This window comes from Melanerpes formicivorus, unplaced genomic scaffold (genome assembly GCF_026170545.1).
Source record: "Melanerpes formicivorus ecotype bairdi unplaced genomic scaffold, bMelFor1.0.p_v2 SCAF_8, whole genome shotgun sequence".
In the NCBI taxonomy this organism is placed as follows: domain Eukaryota; kingdom Metazoa; phylum Chordata; class Aves; order Piciformes; family Picidae; genus Melanerpes; species Melanerpes formicivorus.
In genome coordinates, this window is record NW_027142360.1 from 10,491,173 (window position 1) to 10,509,865 (window position 18,693).

The 18,693-nt window shown below is 52.7% G+C and overlaps 2 protein-coding genes across 4 annotated transcripts; both read right to left on the reverse strand.

Moving 5' to 3' along the window:
* Nucleotides 1–2,100: 2,100 nt before the first annotated feature.
* LOC137442913 (complement C1r subcomponent-like) lies at nt 2,101–15,131 on the reverse strand. Of its 3 annotated transcripts, none has more exons than XM_068142064.1 (12): nt 12,159–15,131; nt 11,302–11,530; nt 10,879–11,071; nt 10,554–10,697; nt 10,225–10,421; nt 9,603–9,750; nt 9,400–9,521; nt 8,752–8,830; nt 8,219–8,359; nt 7,844–7,918; nt 4,911–7,610; nt 2,101–2,769 (listed from the first exon to the last, which is right to left on the reverse strand). In XM_068142064.1, coding segments are annotated over exons 1-11 (2,133 nt in total). In that variant the 5' UTR covers nt 12,161–15,131; the 3' UTR covers nt 2,101–2,769; nt 4,911–6,807. The 3 variants fall into 3 exon arrangements, with proteins under 3 accessions (XP_067998165.1, XP_067998164.1, XP_067998163.1); XM_068142063.1 differs by lacking the exon at nt 12,159–15,131 and having other exon boundaries at nt 2,103–2,769; nt 4,911–5,168; nt 6,119–7,610; nt 11,302–12,120; XM_068142062.1 differs by lacking the exons at nt 2,101–2,769; nt 12,159–15,131 and having other exon boundaries at nt 4,200–7,610; nt 11,302–12,120.
* Nucleotides 15,132–16,560: 1,429 nt separating this feature from the next.
* On the reverse strand, nt 16,561–18,321 carry RBP5 (retinol binding protein 5). The gene is made up of 4 exons (XM_068142065.1): nt 18,079–18,321; nt 17,620–17,798; nt 17,081–17,182; nt 16,561–16,701 (listed from the first exon to the last, which is right to left on the reverse strand). The coding sequence occupies exons 1-4, from the start codon at nt 18,149–18,151 to the stop codon at nt 16,648–16,650; spliced, it is 408 nt and encodes a 135-aa protein (XP_067998166.1). The 5' UTR covers nt 18,152–18,321; the 3' UTR covers nt 16,561–16,647.
* Nucleotides 18,322–18,693: the final 372 nt, after the last annotated feature.

Sequence of the window (18,693 nt, forward strand, 5' to 3'; positions counted from 1 at the left end):
AAGCGCTTCACGCAGCTTTCCCATAGACCACAGCCGCACAAGACCCCAGATGGTCCTTGAAGAGCTCTTGTGGGACTTCCCTTCCAGGAGCACTTCTTCTGCATTCAGGAACTGAAACAGGAATCTTGTGCTCTACCATGCCAGTGCCTCTTCTCCAAGGCAGGCACAGTAACCTGTCCTGATTGAAATGGCCAGAGGAGAGGAGCAGGCTACCAGGGGCACTACAAGGGGCAAAGAGCAGGTGGGACTGTGGTTTGGGGCTGAACACTGTCAGGGAGGAGGAAGATACTGGAAAAGCAAGAGTCAGGATAAAAATGACTGAACTCTGCACCTAGGAGTCACTGTGCACACAGAGAGGGTTGAGGGAGAAATAACCATTGGCAAGAATCGGACTACAGAGGTGTGAGAAATGCCACAGAGGTACAAAGGTATCTGCTTGGAAGAACAGCTAGGGAAACAGCAAAGTTTGTATTAAAAGGATAAATAGGAGCCCTTGGAGCCAGTGTGTGGGGGGGGGGGAATCAGGAATGGGTGAATGACAAGCCAGAAAATCTGAGAGGATTGAAGTGGGGAGAGAAGGATATGCTGGAAAACAATCCACCTGTTCACGGTGAGAACGATGGCACCAATAAATGTGATGCCAGAGCCTGCATTCAGAGATCACAGGCTTTGTTCCCCGGCGCCCTCACCATGACATGAGGGAGCTGCAGTCCGTGTCCCGTTTGCCGTGAGTGAGCTCGGACACGGACACGAGGTGCTCGCTGACAAGGCCGGGGCCGGACCAGGGAGCGCAGCAGACCCCACGGCAGCCCCGCCACGGCCACTGTGCCGGGGCCCGCCCCCACGGCCCGCCCCCACGGCCCGCCCCCACGGCCCGCCCCCACGGCCCGCCCCCACGGCCCGTCCCCACGGCCCGCCCCCACGGCCCGCGCTTGCCGCTACGGCCCGGCTCGGCGGCGCCGCTCGACCTCTGCTGCCACCTCCCGATGCTGCTGCGACTGGCTACAGCGGGCGGACCTCGCCGGTGGGCTGAGCCTCCACCCTGCGCTTCAGGCTGGGGGAAAACTGGCCGGAGCCCCTTGCCCCGGAGGCGTAGAGCCCTTTGCGGGGTTCAGCTTTGCCCGGGCTGGCAGGAGCAGCTGGTGCCTCTGAGGGAGGCTCCCAGGAAGGTGGCTGAATCCCCGTTCTTGGAGATCTTTTAAAAACTCAGAAATGTACTGCTGGGGGACACGGTTTGGTTCCAGACTTGGCAGAGTTAAGATAATGGTTGAACTCGATGATCTCCAACCAAACTGGTTCTATGATGCTATGAAGCTGGAGCACCCCGTCCCTCCTGCTGACCCAGGCGAGCTATGTCCTGGAGGTTGCTAGTCCTGCTCCAGAACTGTCTTGTTTCCTCTCCCAGCAGCTGCCCTGCTGATGCAGTTTACAGCCTTGTGGTTTAAAATAAGCTAAAATATTTAGGAACGTTTCAACTCTAATAGATGAAACTCTAAACAACTCCTACTGAGCCACTGCTTCACTGCTGGGGAAGCTATGCATGCAACAGGCTGTCCACAGAGGTTGTAAAGCCTCCCTCTCTGAAAGCTTCCAAAACCCACCTGGATGTGTTCCAGGGAAACCTCACATCGGTGACGCTGCTTTAGCGGGGGGTGGGGGGTGCTGGACTCAATGATTTCCAGAGATCTCTTCTAACCTCTACCAGTCTGTGGTTCTGTTACACGTTGAGAATGGACATCCCTAGGAAAGTCGTGGCAGAACCCCACATCAGTTTTCATAGGGTAGGATATCTCCATCTATGAGTCAGATCCTCTCACCCAGAGGGAAAAGACTTCGAGTGTAAACATGACTGTGTGGCTTCTGGTTTGTGGAAAGGGTGGTGTACCTCCTGTGCAGGCATTGTCGGTGCTCCACAGTCACAGCTGCTTGAAGCTACACCCAGGACTGTAGGGGAAGGGAGTCCACAAAGCAGCAGCCATGTCAGCACAGTGCACAAAGCAGAACGGTCTGGAGGCTTTCCTGGGAGGCTGTTAGAGCTTCTCATTTAAACTCTGTGCTGGAGGGAGCAAAAGAGGCGAACAGACTCTGCTGGAAATCCCCCTGGTAGAGGAATGCAGGGGTTGTAAGGAAACTTTAATCACTAGAGACTAATGCTCATCAAGGGTCCTGCCAAACTTTGTTCGAATACAGGGAGAGTCCACAGGGCAGATAGATCCCTCTGGAATTTCTCAAACTGCTGGAGGATGCAGCCTTTTATCCTAAGCCTGGTTTAGGTGGTGATTTGCTGAAAGCTGGAACACTACTGCTCTCCATAACATCTGGCAGAAAGATTCCATCTGTGCAACTCAAGAGTCATCCTAAGAAAAGGTTTGTCTTGTGCAATTTGGGAAAAGTAGTTTGTGGTTATGTCACTGAGGAGTTTCAGCAAGAGTGTGTGCCTCTGAGCAGAAGTAGATTGCACTGGCAAACTTCATGTTATTATTTTCTGACCTCAATGGCATGATTTTGCCTCTTTAAAACGAATAATTCACTATAATTTCTGACTCAGGTTTGGTGACTTGTAAGATCTATTCCCTAGCTGTTTCATCTGTGAATTGCAAAAACAGATCTAGGCAAATGCAGTCAAATATTCATGTGCATTCAGTGTAAATATATACATCAATATCAGCAGTCTTCTCCTTAAATAGTCCAGAGAATCACAGAATGTTAGGGGTTGGAAGGGTCCTCCAAAGATCATCCAGTCCAACCTCCCTGCCAGAGCAGCATCACCTAGGACAGATCACACAGGAACACATCCAGGTAGGTTTGGAATGTCTCCACAACCTCTCTGGGCAGCCTGCTCCAGGGCTCTGGCACCCTCACAGGGAAAAACCTTCTCCTTAACGTTCCTGTGGAACCTGCTCTGCTCCAGCTTGCACCCATTGCCCCTTGTCCTATCATTGGACACTCCTGAGCAGAGCCTGGCTCCATCCTCCCCCCACTGCCCTTCACACCTTGATCAACATGAATGAGGTCACCCCTCAGGCTCCTCTGCTCCAAACTCCTCAGCCTTTCCTCAGCAGGGAGATGTTCCACTGCCTTCAGCATCTTTGTGGCTCTGCACAGCACTCTTTCAAATCCCTTCTTGAACTGAGGGGCCCAGAACTGGACACAATGAGTTAGCATTATCTGCGCATACGTGCTCAAATAAAACGCAGCTACCATTTTACTTAACCAACTTCAGCAATCCTTTTTTTCTTAATTAACAGGTATAGGTGTGCTAAAAAGTCATTAATGCTCCCCCAGGTTAATTCAGCAGTGCTGCAGACGAGTTGAGTCAGGTTTGCATGCACACACACAAATCTCCTGTGATGCAGCGCCACGCAGAACGCAGCAGCCCACACTCGTCTTACCTCTGCCACGCCTGCTTAAAAGTATGATTGTGACTTGGGGAGTCACTTGGCAGGCTCTTTACTTTGCCCAGTTGGGAGGAGAAAACATCTCCCCAGGATTTGTTGTGTATCTTTCATCGCTGCTTTCCTGGTTCCCCAAATTCCAGTTAGAAACATCACGCTGTGCTCCCCAGAGACAGCAGCGACGAGATGACACGCTGCTTTCTTTCTCTATCCATTCTCAGTTTGACAAAGGAAACAGACTAGGAACGCTCTTCAAGTAAACCTTTATCCTGACTACAATGAAGTCAGTTGTGATTCATCTGTAGGTGTTTCTCTCCTTTGACTATAAAAAGGAAGGAGTCTTTCAGCTGGGCTTTGCTAACACGCTTTGCCTATGGCCTGTTGAAACTTGAATCTCTTTTTCCTGGCTAAACAAGCTCTGGAGCTACCGTGTTGATTGTAAATGGTAGAGGTGTAATGGAGTTTTACATCTTCATTTATAGTCTGGGCCCAGGGTAGCTGGTTCATAAGGGGGAGGAGTTTTCTAGAGCATTAGTGACAGGTCTTGCAGCTTTTACAGTGGTGTTTTGGCCTTGGCTTGAGGGTGCTGGATGGATTAAGGGTATGACCTGGCACAAGTTGAAACTTCCTTCCGTATAGATCTTAGATCTAGCTCCAGGGCAAAGTGTGATGCCCTTACATCACAAAATGTCAGGGGTTGGAAGGGACCTCCAAAGATCATCCAGTCCAATCCCTCTGCTAGAGCAGCATCACCTAGGGCAGGTCACACAGGAACACACCCAGGTGGGTTTGGAATGTCCCCAGAGAAGGAGACTCCACAACCTCTCTGGGCAGCCTGCTCCAGGGCTCTGGCACCCTCACAGGAAAAAACCTTCTCCTTATGTTAACATGGAACCTCCTCTGCTACAGCTTGCACTCACTGTCCCTCATCCTATTCTTGGACATCCCTGAGCAGAGCCTGACTCCATCCTCCCCGAACTGCCCATCACACCTTGATCAACATGAATGAGGTACCCCCTCAGGCTCCTCTGCTCCAAGCTGAAGAGCCCCAACTCCCTCAGCCTTTCCTCAGCAGGGAGATGTTCCACTGCCTGCAGCATCTTTGTGGGTCTGTGCTGGACTCTTCAAATCTCTGAGGCCCTTCTTGAACTGAGTGGCCCAGAACTGAACACAATATTCCAGCTGTGGCCTCACCAGGACAGAGTACATTTCTATGTTCCTGAAGTTCACTTTATAAATAAAGAGCTAGCTATGACTTATGTCCCTGGAGGTGTCCAAGGCCTGGTTGGATGAGGTCTTCAGCAGCCTGGTCTAGTGAGAGGTGTCCCTACCCATGGCAGGGGGTGTGGGACTACATCATCTTTTAAGTCCCTTCCAACTTAACCCATTCTATGGATCTATGAATTCTACAACTCTCTGGCAGGATGAGCAAAAAGGTTTTTTTCCACGTGAAAGCTCTGAAGCAGTCATCCCAGCACCTCTCCCTCTTCTGCACCCTTTGGACTTTGTTCCTACCTTTTAAAAGACAGGCAGCAAGGGAAGGCAGCTGAAGACTTTGTTCCCTCCCTCTTCCCTGAAGTCATCTGATTTTGCAGAAGTGCCTAACACAGCGCGGGTCCGAGCCAGAGGGATTGTGCAACTCGTTCTGGAACTTCCCCTGCCTGCCGTGCCCCGCAGCTCGCTCGGGCTGGGAAAAGCAGCATGCTGCAGACAGAGGGTGCTGCGATATTGTTAATTGAAGCTCTTCCCCAGATCCCAGCCTTAGCTCGAAGCCTGAAGGAGGGAAGGGAAGAGAGAATACCAGACATGAACTAGGAGAGAAGGTAAATATTGCAAAGATAAGCAATGAGGAAGGAAATTATTCCTGTGTGTTGCTGCCTGACAACCGGAAGAGTCAGGATAAGCTCTTTCCCAACCCCAGGGTCTTAGCTGAATTTTGTAGGTGCTGGGAAGAATGGATTTGGTATCCTGGGGGAGAGGTACTTTCTGTCTTAATTTGCTGTGCACCAGCATGGTGTTTGGAGCACCTGATGTTCAGAAGCGGAGAATAGGAGCACCAAACTAGAGATCATTGCTCCATTTTGTCAGCATGGAGCCTAGCAAACCTTCTGGGCAATTGGAGCTGCTATATGCAGGAAGGAACAGAGATATAAACTTGCTTTTGAGGCAGAACATTGATGTGTTCTCACAAGCTTGAGTTTAGGGTCTTTGACCTGCCCAGCTGACACACAGAGGCACATTAATCAATCACACTGGTATTTTTTGTGGTCCCAGACTGTAACTCCAAAGTCCAGTTCCTGGAAGTCTGCAGAAAAGGCTGCTTTTTCCAGATGTGGTGAGTTATTCACTCCCCAAGGGGATCTCAGATTTATTAATCATTTACTGTTATGAATGAAGTGCTTTTTCTGCAGTACTGTGCTGATTCTCAAACCTGAATGCATCTATAGCCTGAACAGCCTTCAGAAGGCAGTAAAGTAGGCGACAGCCCCTCGTGTTCCACTCCTGTAGCACTGCCAGCTCTTAAGAGCTGGAGAGGAGCAGGAGAGCACAACTGAGGTCACACTCCATTCTGTGTGAAAGGTTACAGAAGAAAGACAAGCCCCACACAGCCAGAGCACTGGTCAGAAGAACTCCAGAGCGAAGAGCTGTGCTTCATGCTGTGCGCAGCCAAACCCAAGCTTCACCAGGGACTCTGTATATGTGGCTACTGCAATGTCACCTACCTTCCTCTTTTCTCAGGTACCTTCTCTTCTTCTGTCTCCCTGTCTGGGCTGAAGCAGCATCCATGCATGGTGAGATCTTATCACCCAATTATCCTCAGGTGTATCCCAGTGATTTGCAGGAATCTTGGGAAATCCAGGTCCCTTTGGAATATGGCATTTGCCTTTATTTCATACACATGGATCTGGAACCATCACAAAACTGTGAATATGACTTTGTGAAGGTACTGACCTCGAGTGTGAAGACAAGCAGACAGACAAGCAGACAAGCAAAGTTCTGTGCACCAAGATCAGGGCTGGAAGAGGGAAGAGGCAGCTCCTGTTCTCTGCTCCAAGAAGCCCAAAGGGTGAAGGTAGGGAGAAAGTTTTCCCCTGTGAGGGTGCCAGAGCTCTGGGGCAGGCTGCCCAGAGAGGTTGTGGAGTCTCCTTCTCTGGAGACATTCCAAACCCACCTGGATGTGTTCCTGTGTGACCTGCCCTAGCTGATCCTGCTCTGGCAGGGGAGTTGGACTAGATGATCTCTGGAGGTCCCTTCCAGCCCCTGACATTCTGTGATCCTGTGAAACAGTGTGGTGGCCTTCAGAAGAGCTCATGATAAACATTACATAATCTGTGTGTTTGAAAAGCCTTTGGGACATCTTCAAAAGCTGTGCCTGGAAATTTCTGTGCTGACAGCAAATCCTTCAGCACATTTAGAGCCTGTCCTCCCTTACTATCTCCTTTATCCAGTCCAAGTAGCTGAGGATCCTGGTGTAGAAGCCATAACCTTCGGCACAGCCAATACCCCAAGAAACAACACCAGTGACCACCCAGCGATCCCTCGCAGTGTCTAACACCGTGAAGACACTGCCGCTGTCCCCCTGGCACGTGTCCTGCTTGACTGTGAGGAAGCCAGCACAGAACATGTTCTCAGAGAAGACCATGGGTACATCTCTCTTCTTACTGTCCAGCCAGCTCTGACACTTCCCCCGCGCGACCGCAGGCAGCTTCATGTACTTCAAATCATTGGAGAGGAAGCCTTTTTCCACCCCAAAGCCACTCACATAGCCCATCTGTCCATCCAGGTAAAACGTGGTGTTGGTGGGATCTGGGAGGCAGATGGGCAGCACTGTAGGGCCTAGGGTTACTGGGTGCTGCAGCTCCAGCAGGGCAATGTCCCCATTGAAGTTGTACTCATCCTCAGGGTCGTAATCTGGGTGGATAAAGATCTTACGCACAGGGTGGTTACCCAGCTTGTGGAGCTCCTCCACCTTGGTGTGGCCAAGGAATACATTAGTCTCCTCTGCTAGCTGGTCCAGGCTCACATTGTGGCCCCCTGCCCCCTTGGGGAAGATGGTGTGGGCAGCAGTCAGGATCCAGCGATCAGCCAGGAGCGCGCCACCCCCTCGGCCATGGATGCCAGTCAGAGCCTGCCAAGGGAAGCTGCCTCTCCTTGCGGACCTGCTGCCCGAGGTCTGCCCCACTTCAGTCACAGGGCTGTCTGGCTTCCCACACACTGCAGAGAGATGCAAGAAGATCATGATGCCCTCTGTTGCCCTGGCTTGTCTTTCTCTTTTCTACACCATGACTGTTCAATTGCACCTTAGTTTTGCTTTCTTGGATAGATCTCCCTCTCCTCCCTCCCCAATGCCATCATCCTCACTCCCCTCCCTGTACCTTGTCCTGGCTTTGTAGTGACCATAAGCATCAATCAGTGAATACCAGACAAAGTTAGAATTCTTTACTGACCTGGCAAGCAGGCAGGAATCCTCACCTGGCCATCTCCATCCACCCAGGTTCCCTCTGAGGAGCAGGTGAATCTGTCTGTAGGAGGAGAGGGAAGTGAATGAGATCAGGCCTGCAGGCCTGCGGCGGGAGGAGAGAAGTCCATTAGTTAAGGAGAGCATGCAGGAGGGATGTGATGAGTTTTGGAATGAAGCAGGGTAGGAACAGGCTGAGACAGCAAGTTCAGGAGCTATGTGTCAGAGCCAGCAAAAGACTGGAGAGCTTTCACAGGAGGAAAGTCTGAGTCTTAAGCCCAGGGAGCAGCGACAACTCTTAAGTGGAAATCTGAGAGGGCTTTTCACTCACAGATGTCAGTGTCTGTGTGGGATTAGGACTCACCACCACCTGTCCTGGTGACAATGTGATAATATGGCTCATTGCACTGGTAGGTGATCACTGACTGGTACTCATTGTTTGCAGGTGTGCTAACATAGCTGAATGCCCCATTGGGCAGCTCTGCAGGGCTGCCACAGTTCACAACTACAAAAAAGAGCAAGAACAAAGAAGTGACTCAGGGACAGCCTCACTGCCTGTGGGCTTGGCTCCTGGCCATGATATGTAGGACCTGTTAGTAGAGCAGGAGGAAATCAGTTGTTCCACATGTATCTCAAACTAGGATCTTTTCCTTTCAGAAGTTACAACACAATAGCAAATTGTAACGCTCTTTTTATGTTAAAGGAGGAAAAACGTTTTGGTTTTGGCAAGCAGAAAGAGGTAATGAAAGTCAACAGCAGACCTCCACGGGTCCTTCCAACCAGCACACCCATGAGTCTATGGTCTCAGACAAATGGAATCAGAGAGGCCCAAATCCCCATGTTCTTGGAGAGCAAAGACCACACCAGGGGCACAATGCTTGTTCTCAGGTAACTCACTTTCACAGCGGGGCATGGGTCGATGCCAGGTCCCATCGGCCTGGCAGACAGCCATGAAGGACTTCAACTTTTGGTCGCCCTGCATGGGGAAGAAAAACCATCTCTGGAGGTTGTGTGAGGCCTCATGTTCCCTTCCCCACATCACAGTATTATTTTATCTGTCTATCTTTTCACTGCTCTCCAACAGTTGTTCCTCTGCAGTCTGTTCCAGCTGGTGTCCTCCTTGTCTGCTGTTTTCCCTCTACCCTGTGTTTGCCAAAGGCTACAAACCAAGTCAAGATGCTGGCAGCCATGAAGCTGTGCCAAGTCTGAGGCACTGCCCAGTCCTGGCAATAGAATGGCAAGGGAGCAGGTAACACGTTCTACATGGAGTCTGATTTTATGTCCCTCCAAAGAGACATTCCCATTTACCAATGTTTCCTGGGATCTTTGCCTCTCATCTTCTACCAGGGCTTCATGAAAATGCATAAGGGAGGGAGCTGGGAAAGGAGAAACTACTGGAAAAGAGCCAACAGGAAGGAAGCAGAGAAAAAACAGCAACTGCAAGAGGTTGCCATGAGTGAAGTCTCCAGTTCTGCTGAAAGGTGAAAGACACAAACTGAAGGGAAGCCAGAGTGTGGCTGAAGGGTATGGAGAAGGGAATCTCACCTCCATCAGGTTATACCCAGTCTTGCAGCTGACAATGAAATAGTCCTGAAACTGATAGACAGGCTGCAGGTCCCTGATGATGGAAAATGGATCCTGTGGGACAGGCTGTGGGCACCGTACTTCTGTGAGAGAAAGGGACAAAGTGAGTTGGTGTTACCAAATGGTGGGGACAGGCTGCAGCAGCCCCCAGGGGAATGTCTTACTCTCTGAGGTGTAGTGGATCTTCCAGCCATGGCTGAAGCCTGACTCATCAGTGAGGAAGAGTATGTCCACCTCATTGCTTTTGGTTTCAATGCTGCCAGGTGATTCCTTGCCACAGAACTCACCAATCTGTCTCCCTTGTACTTGAACCTGTTGAGGAGAACACCTCTCACGGTGACACAAACACACATGCCTCTCTGCCCCAGTATCCCCAGTGTGATCCAGACCAAGTCTGCCACAGTGCTTGTGGTGCTGACCAGGACTGGTTGTCTGACCCACCTTTGCTGATGTCAGAACTGAACTACCACAAGCTCTGCATCTCCTTTACCATGGGGATCAGATCTGTGAACCCCTTCAAATCCTTAGATTAAACCAAAGGGAAATAAAACTGAAAGGACAACTTATTTGGCTCCACTCACAGGGCCTGTCACCCAGACCCTCTGACCCCAGGACAGTGGTCTTTAAGGGCACTGAGGAAGGGACCAGAGAAGACCTCAGGCCTTCATACTGGGGCACTCTCCTTGTACTGATCCCATATTTCTCATCCTAATAGTGGTGTTTCCACAGTTCCTGCCCAGGTCTGGCAGCAGGGATGGAAGAAGAGTTTGCTAATATCTCCAATACCTTGAGCTGGTTGTAAGGACAGTGGAGCTGCTGGTGGTCATCAGTCTCAAGGGGCTCCAAGAACTCGAGGGTGACAGACAGGCCCTTCTGCAGACGGATGCTGTAGTTACATTGGAGATGTTCAGGGTAGGGCTGGGGGTACTCAGGGCTGCTCAGGTACCCAGATGCCTCTGTGAACAACTCACTGCTGCACTGTACTGGAGGAGAGGAAGAAAAGAGAGGTCACCCTGTGAAGCTGTGTCTTCTGCAGTGCTGTCAACTGCTCTCACCTTTCCTGGCTGACAGGTTCCTTCCCTAGAACCCCCTGATCTTTCAACATTTCAAGTTACCTTTGCAGGAGTGGTGATCACTCTGAAGCTGGTAGCCAGGCTGGCAAGAACAAAAGTAGCTACCCACACTATTGTGGCAGAAGTGTTGGCACTGAGGCCTTTCATCATTCTCAGCAGCATTGTTAGGGTCACATTCATCAAGGTCTGAAGACATAGAAGATACAGAGACAAGAGGAGGAAAGTGTTAAGCCTCTCTGCTCTACACTCAAAGCACACAGAGGTCCATATGCTTGCTTACAGCTTCTCTTTATTTGCCTGGTAAGAACTAAAACTGGTTGGAGCCACACAGGCTTCTTTCTGCATGCTGAGGGCACTGCCTACTCACCCACAGCTTGGTAATAGGCCAGGAAGCCCCTGTAGGGAATCACTGTGCTGTTGTCTTCATTGGAGAAATTGGAGTGAAACTCCAGCTGCATCCTGTTCCCCTTAGAAACAAACTCCTTTCTTCCTGGGTAATTGCCTGTGGTTGACTCAAGCTGGCCACAGTATTGGCCCAAGTTCTTCTTGTCTGCTTTGATCTGCCAAGGCCAAGGGGAAATCACTGCAGCCTCACAAGATTCAGTCTTCTCCATGCATCACTATTACCCAGCCATGAGCTGCCAGTAGCTGCTCCACTCATTTCTACCCTTAACTCCTTTCCTTTGTGGAAAGCATGAGAAGAGGCCAGGTGAATGAAGAGCCACTGCATGTGGTGGCCACTAGATTGCCAACTCCAGCCACCCCTTGGCCCAGGTATCTATGCACATACCTTGACATAGTCGTAGAAGCAGGACTCAGATGGTTCCAGGTCAAAGAATCTGAAAATCAGTTTCACCACATAGCCTTTTGGGACATGGATATTCCAAATGCTGATGTTATTGTTGGGATATGGTTTGGGATAACCAGGAGACCTGATCTCCCCAGAAAGGTTTCTTGGGACTGGACTGGAACTGGTCACTCCAAAGAAAAGGAAGGCCCACAAGAGAAAAGGCACATGCCTGTGAACATGGCAAGTAAACCAAGGCATTGCACAAAATTAGGTCATCCAAAATCGGGGAAGACTTCACAAGTGACTTGTGCACTGTCTAAGAGCACTCCAAACAGAGAAGGCCTAGTTGCAGGTCCACCTTGTGGCTTGGATCACTTAGGAACAAGAATAACTGAAATGAAGACAGCAGCACTACCCCGATTCCAGCAAGCATCGTATCCCAGAGATTCAGCAATCAAAGGGCTTGGAGGAGCACAGGTGAATTCCCTGAGCCGTGTCTGCTTGCTCCCAGCAGTCCCTTGGCACCAGGGGAGGTTTGGTTTAGCTCTGGGGCAGTGCATCCTGGTTGCTGCACGCCTTAAACTCTCTGTCTGGAAGTTTGCACTTGTTTTTTTCCTCATTCTGCAGATCTCCCTGCTTGCCCTCTGGGGAACCAGCTCACCGCCCAGCTCTCATGCAAACAGCAGCCAGGAGGATCCTTCCTCCTCACCCCGACATGACAGCAAAGTTTTAACGGAGGGATAGCGAGCACGACCTTCATCCCCTTCCACCTCTTCTCCCCCCGGACAGGTCTAACCCTGCCGTTACGTCCCCCAACGCTGTGGCCGCTGCCCCGCTCCCCAGCCGCCCCTACTCACATGTCTGTGCGCTCCGCGGCCGCGCACCCCCCGCCCGTCCTGTGGCAGCTCCGCTCCGCAGGAAGCCGCGGCCCGGGGGGCAGGGGCAGAGGGAGGGAAGGGAAAGCAACTCGCGGTTCCAGCGGGCAGGCTCCGGCTCCCGGCGCTTGCCGCCCTCTGCCGCCCGGCTGCAGGTCACAGAGTCCTCGAATCCCAGAGCAGTGGGGTGGGAAGGGACCCCTGCGATCATCGAGTCCAACTCCGCTGCAGAAGCAGGTTCGACTACATCAAATCCCACAGGAACGCGTCCAGGTGGGTTTGGAAAGCCTCCAGAGGAGACTCCACAGCCTCTCTGGACAGCCTGCTCCAGGGCTCCAGCACCCTCCCAGCAAAGTTTTTCCTTAAGTGAAACCTCTTGTGCTCTAGTTTGTGTCCACTGCCCCTTGTCCTGTCTGGGCATCACTGCCCAGAAAAGAGCCTGGCCCCGTCCTCTTTCCTCCACCCTTTAGATAGTGCCCAGGCTGCTCTTCAGGCTAAGCAGACCCAGGTCTCTCAGCCTACCCTCACAAGGTGGATGTTCCAGTCCCCTCAGCATCTCTGTGGCCCTCCACTGGACTCTCTCCAGTGGATCCCTGTCTCTCTTGAACTGGGGAGCCCAGAACTGCACACAATACTCCATATGAGACCTCCCTAGGGCAGAGTGGGATGAGAACCTTCCTCAGCCTGCTGGCCACACTCTTCTTAATGCACCCCAAACACCACTGGTGTTCACCACAAAGCCATGTTGCTACCTCATGATGAACTTGTCCACCAGCACTCCCAGGTCCTCCTCTGCACAGCTGCTTCCCAGCAGGTCCCCTCCTCACCTGTCCTGGTCCATGGGACTGTTCCTCCCAGGTGCAGGACCCTACACTTGCCCTTGTTGAACTCCATGAGGTTCCCCTCTGCCCAGCTCCCAGCCTGTCCAGGTCTGGCTGAATGGCAGCACAGCCTGACAGGGTGTCAGCCACTCCTTCCAGTTTGGTACCATCACAAACTGGCTGAGGCTCCACTCTGTGCCTTCAGCCAGGTTGTTGATAAAGATACTGAGCAAAACTAGTCCCAGTCCTGACCCCTTGGGAACACCACTGGCCACAGGCCTCCAACTAGTCCCTTCACCACTGATCACAATACTCTGAGCTCTGTCCCTCAGCCACTTCCCAACCCACCTCATTGTCCACTCATCTGATCCACACTTCCTAAGCTTCCCTGTGAGGATGTTATGGGAGACATTGTCAAAAGCTTTGCTGAAGTCAAGGTAGACAACATCCACTGCTCTCCCTCATACAGTCACTGGGCTGAGGGAGTGGAGAGCTTTGGCCACTTTATCATGGCACTGGTGTCACTTTGGTAATTTCATTAAATCCATTTCCATTTTAACCCTTCTCTGCTAGGGAGAGGTCACTGGGTGACAGAACCACTGATGCAGTTTAGCTCCCAGTATTGGCTGAACACCACCACACAACCATGCAGTTAGTGCCTCTGAAGCAACACCCCATAGCCCCACACACCAGAATGGAGATTCAGTGGGTAACATGACCCCAGGGTGTCCTGATATCCAAACATCTCCTCTGTGGGATGAATACACTTGGGCAGGCTCACTGCTGTGCTGTGCCAGAGCAGGTGCTGCTGGTTTGCTGTCCCAGCACAAGAGAGTTTTACTCGGAATCTACATTTGGAGAATTGCTGAGAAGCACTTGAAACTACTCTGAGAGACCTGCTATGGAGAGGTCAGCAGTGGGAAGTGTTCCTTACAAAGCATGGACGGGCAGAGGTGACTGGGGGTCACTTGTAAGGAATCTGAGCGTTTCAGTGTCTTCTGATAGCTGAGGGGCACTGCTAGGAGCTCTCCATAGCACTTTCAAGGCACATCTCCGATGTCTTCATGTTCTTCCTCTGGAAGGAAACAACTTCTGGGCTACTAGAAGAGTACTTCAGGTGGTCAGCTGGGAGATGTCTAACTGCAGCAGCCCACCTCTAATGTACATCACACAGAGCCACATGATTTGGATAATACAGTTACACCTTCAGTTCTGCTCCAGGGCTCCCACTGAAGGTATTCCCCTCAAGGTGTTCTGCGCAATCTTCTTCACACGAGGCAAGATCCAGGAAGTGTCTGGTACCATTTTTCCTCAGAAGGATGTCTCTGCCTTTCTTTGCTCCAGGGCAGAACACAGGATGCCAAAACTAGCTCCCGTGTGCTGCCTGCTTGACTCAGGTAGGTTGCAAGAAGACTGGACAATAAATCCAGACAATATCAAAGCAAAGAAACTGCAGATCTTCAGCACAAAGATGCCAACATCCTCTTGTGGAGAGAGGAGACTCATGCTCTGAACACAGGATTGGAGGTGATTGGAAAGAGACCTGGTTCTACAGCCTCAGAAGCTATGACATGCAGACCCTCTCATCTGAGAGGCTGGGTACTTTATCCTCAAACCTGAAGCAAGGAGGACAGAGAAATACCACTGTTTGGGCTCCCACAGCTACACCACCTACACTACCCTACACTAGGGCCACAGGCCCAGACTCACCTGTAAACACTGAGCTGCTTTCCCAGGGCACTCCACCTTCAACCCCTTGGTTTGACTACATGTCAAAGCCCTCTGGGGACACTGCCACTAGCAGAGTAGGCTTCACTCAGCCAGGTCTGCACTATCCAATGGCTTACCACTGAACCTGGACATATCAAACCTCATCGCCTGCCTTGCACAAGTATCATCATCTCCCACAAGCCTGTGTCTCAGGAGAGTTTTGTTGTGCAAAGTCACCACCTGACTTGGACATCACAGCTACAACATCATGACAAAACAAAAATCAGTGAATGACTGGTGCTGGCAGTTAGAACTGAAGCCTTAGAACAGGTCTGAATGCTGTCCCTTATGGGTGTGATGTACATGGACCACATTAAATGGGTACGATTCCTATCTAGGATTCTGGCACAGCCAGGTGCCTCCTGGTCAAAAGGGAATGGTTTGAAGCTGAGGGAGAGCTGGGTTAGACTGGATCTTAGGAAGAAATTCTTCAGTACAAGGGTGGTGGGACTCTGGAACAGGTTGCCCAGAAAGGTTGCCCTGGGGGTGCTCAAGACCAGGTTGGATGAGGCCTTGAGCAGCCAAGTCTAGTTGAGAGGCATCCCTCAGCTACCCCTCTTGATCTCTGTTCTCCAGACCCTTCACCAGGTTTATTGCCCTCCTCTGGAGTCGCTCCAGGATGTTTTTGTAGTGAGAAGCCCAAAACTGAACCCTGTACTCATAGAAGGAATGATGGGTTGTGGAGGTCAGCAGATAAAGGACAAACTCAATGGCATGGCTATGACTGCTTCCTGGGTTTGACTGTGTCCCACCCAGTGGTACTCTTGCACTGCAGATACTGACAGGGTGCTACAGCCTAGGATGTCCTCAGACATAACCCGAAGAGCCAAGGGTTAACGTTGTAAGCACAGCTGCAGCTCCTTAACCCCTTGCCTAGCACGTGTCCTGGCTGGATGTTTCTCATGGCACTGATCTTTGCAGTTGCCTGAGAGGAACAATTTACAAAAATACTGCTCTTCAGATGAGCTGCTGCAGGAAGAAACCATTGCATTTTCTCATCTTGAAAAGAGCTTGTGGTTTCCAAATCTGTCTCCTCTTGCTTCTCTGTGATGTCAGTAACTACAATTTCTGCATTTCCTACTCTCCAGCCTCTTGTTGGGGGGCAACCACGAGTGCCCTTCATAAATAATTGCCTGCTGGCTCATGTATCTTGTGCCTTCATTAAAGGACACCTCTGTCTGGGGCACTGGCCTGGCTTTGCAGGACACCTCATCTTCTTCGGTTCTCTCCCTCAATCTCTATAGAGAGGTGCTGTGAAGCAGGGGAGTCATAATGGCCATGGGGAGATGGGTGCCAGGAAGGCCAGAACAGTGCTGGCGCTAGAAGTGGTGAGAGTGGTGACACCGGTAGGAGAGCCTGAGCCTTCCTCACCCAAGGGGCCCTCTCAGGAGTGCTGTGAAGCAGGAGCCTAGTTCCCTTGCCCCAGCCCTCAGATTGCACACCATTACCTAAAAATCCTTGACTCTGAAGGTCAAGTCCTGCTTTCCACCCATCCTGCTCAAGCATCCTGGCATCCTGAGACGATGATGGCATGCCCAGGGGACGGGAGAAGACGTCTGGTGTCGGTGGCTGCAGAAAAAGGGCAGGCCTCAGCCGTCCTTGCCCTCTCCCGCAGGACCCCCACACCTTCCCCAGCTCTTATTCTGAAAGGACCCCTCCGTGCCGCTTCCGGCTCATCACCCGCCCCGGGCCCCCCACGGCCCCTCCTCACAGCCCGGGCCTGCCGGCCGTGCCTCCCGTCCCGTTCCACCCCCCCGGCTGCGGTGCTATCAAGAAAGGACGCTGCCACGGGGTGGGCTCGGCGCGCTCGGCTCCTCTTTGCTTTTAATCCGGGGCAGCTGGCACTGGGCTCCCTCCAGGCGCCCTTGTGGGACGAGTGCTCACTTCACTTTCTGGAAAACCTGAACACAGACCTCATCTTCCGCAGTCATGCGCTGGGGAAAGGTCGAAAGAGGAGTTTAGGTTGGCTGCTCTCGCGGAGTCCCACCAGCCGCCACCGCAGCCCCGCCTGCCCTCCCGGTGTGAGCTGGAGCCTCTCGGGCTGCCGCAAGCCCTTCCCGGCCCTCCCACGGCTGCAGCACATCGCACTCCAGGGCAGGGCCGCTGCCCCTGGTAAGCCGTGTTAACTTTCAAACCCTGGGCACGGATGTTTGTTTGTATCAAATGGTGGCAGCTCCCACTGAGCCAGGGCTGGTCTGAGTGGAGCTGGAAGGAAGCTGCGGCGGTTCAGAGCCCGGCACTGTGTGTTTTGTGTCCCCACCCCTGCTGCCTGCTGTGATGGGATTTAGCGAGCTGGACTGGACCCCTCCTCACCAGATGCAGCCGGTCCCCCTCCAGCCAGTGCCTCCAGCCTCGGTTCCTCTTCTCCCCCAGCTGCTCACACACCAGCTGATCCCCCTCCCAGGAGACAGTTGTCTGGGAAGAAAAAAGAAAAGTGAAAAAAGGAGGAAACGTCCCAAGACCTGGCAGTGCAGGTTTCCAACAGTGACCGTGTTTCTTTCAGGCACAATTTCAAATGCAGTCCCTGCTCTGGTGTCTCTTTGGTGGCTCCCTGGGACGGATACTTTGTGGTAGGTGAATGACCCACTGGCTTCCAAGTGCAGCCGAGCACTCCAGTGGGTGAACATTGCGTCTTCCCAGGGCTCTGCTCCGGAGGACAGTACCCTCTGGACTCCAAAACACCGAGTTCCTGTCTGCTTGGTGCTCTTCCCCTTTGCTGACTGATTTACTTGTAGAACTACTTATTCCTCGACTTGCAGAGGCACAGCAGCTCTGGGCTGGGCTCTCAGCTGGTCTCTCAACTCTTAATCCACCCCAGCCTGCTGCCAAACCGCCCTGCTCGGGCTTCTCACCTGGCACTTCCGCCCGTCCACAGGCTCCAGGTTTTCCTCAAACTGGACTCCCAGGTCAAAATCCATCACGTAGTCCCGCAGAGAGGTGATGGTGCGGATGACCATATGATCTCCTGTGTGGATGATCTCTTTGTCGGGTTTCAGGAGGCAAACCAATTTTCGCAGGACCACGTTGATATCTGGAGGGCGAAAGGGAGGGATGAGCTGTGGATGAACCGTGGATGAACTGTGGATGAACCGGGCCCCTCCTCTGCCAGCGTTCCCACCGAGCTCCTCCGCTCTTTCAGCCAGGGAGCCTCAGCCGCGATACCTCCTCCCTACTCCCACCACAAGCGCAAAAGTGACTGTCACAGAGAGAAGGTCCAGAGGGTTCCCAACCCCCTTCCTAACTTCTGACGTTTTGGGAAACAGAAGGGATCAAAAGTAGGAGAAAGAGCAGGATGAGGAGGGTGGAGTTACCTAAAGCGCGCAGGTAATTATCCATGTTCTCCTGGGAGACGAAGCGGTAGTAGCCAGTGAGGTTGGGAGGCATCTCAGGACAGAGGGACGATGAGGAGAAACGAGAGCACGGAGCGGGATGGGGACAGCGTCGGGACAAAGCTCGCTCGCCGGGGGCGCCGGTGCTGCTCTCACGGTGCAGCGAGCTCTGTGGGGCAGGCGGGCTCCCGGCCTCCCCGCTGCTGTAAGAGTCCCTGCCCCGGGGGGCGCGGAAAGGGCCGGGCCTGACCCTGCATCCAGCATCCCCGCCCCGGCCGGGGGAGGACGTGAGAGCGGTTGCTCACCTCCCCACCCTCCGCCCTCCTCGGGGGCTGCTCTTGGTAAACTCTCGGCTGCCGACCGGCGGCACGGCCCTTCTTCCCCGGCACCGACCTCTTCTTACACGGTTAAGCGCCGGTGGCTGCCAGCTTGCTGAGAGCAGTGCCCCCGCCGCACCGCCGAGGAGACGCGGCAGCAGGCTGCCGGCGGCAGGCTGCGGGCAGCTCACCCCGCCAGGTGCACCCCGCCGAGCCCGCGGAAGGCGGGCGGCGGGCTCCGAATGTAGTCTCCCGCCGCGGCAGCCAGCCAGCCCGCCGG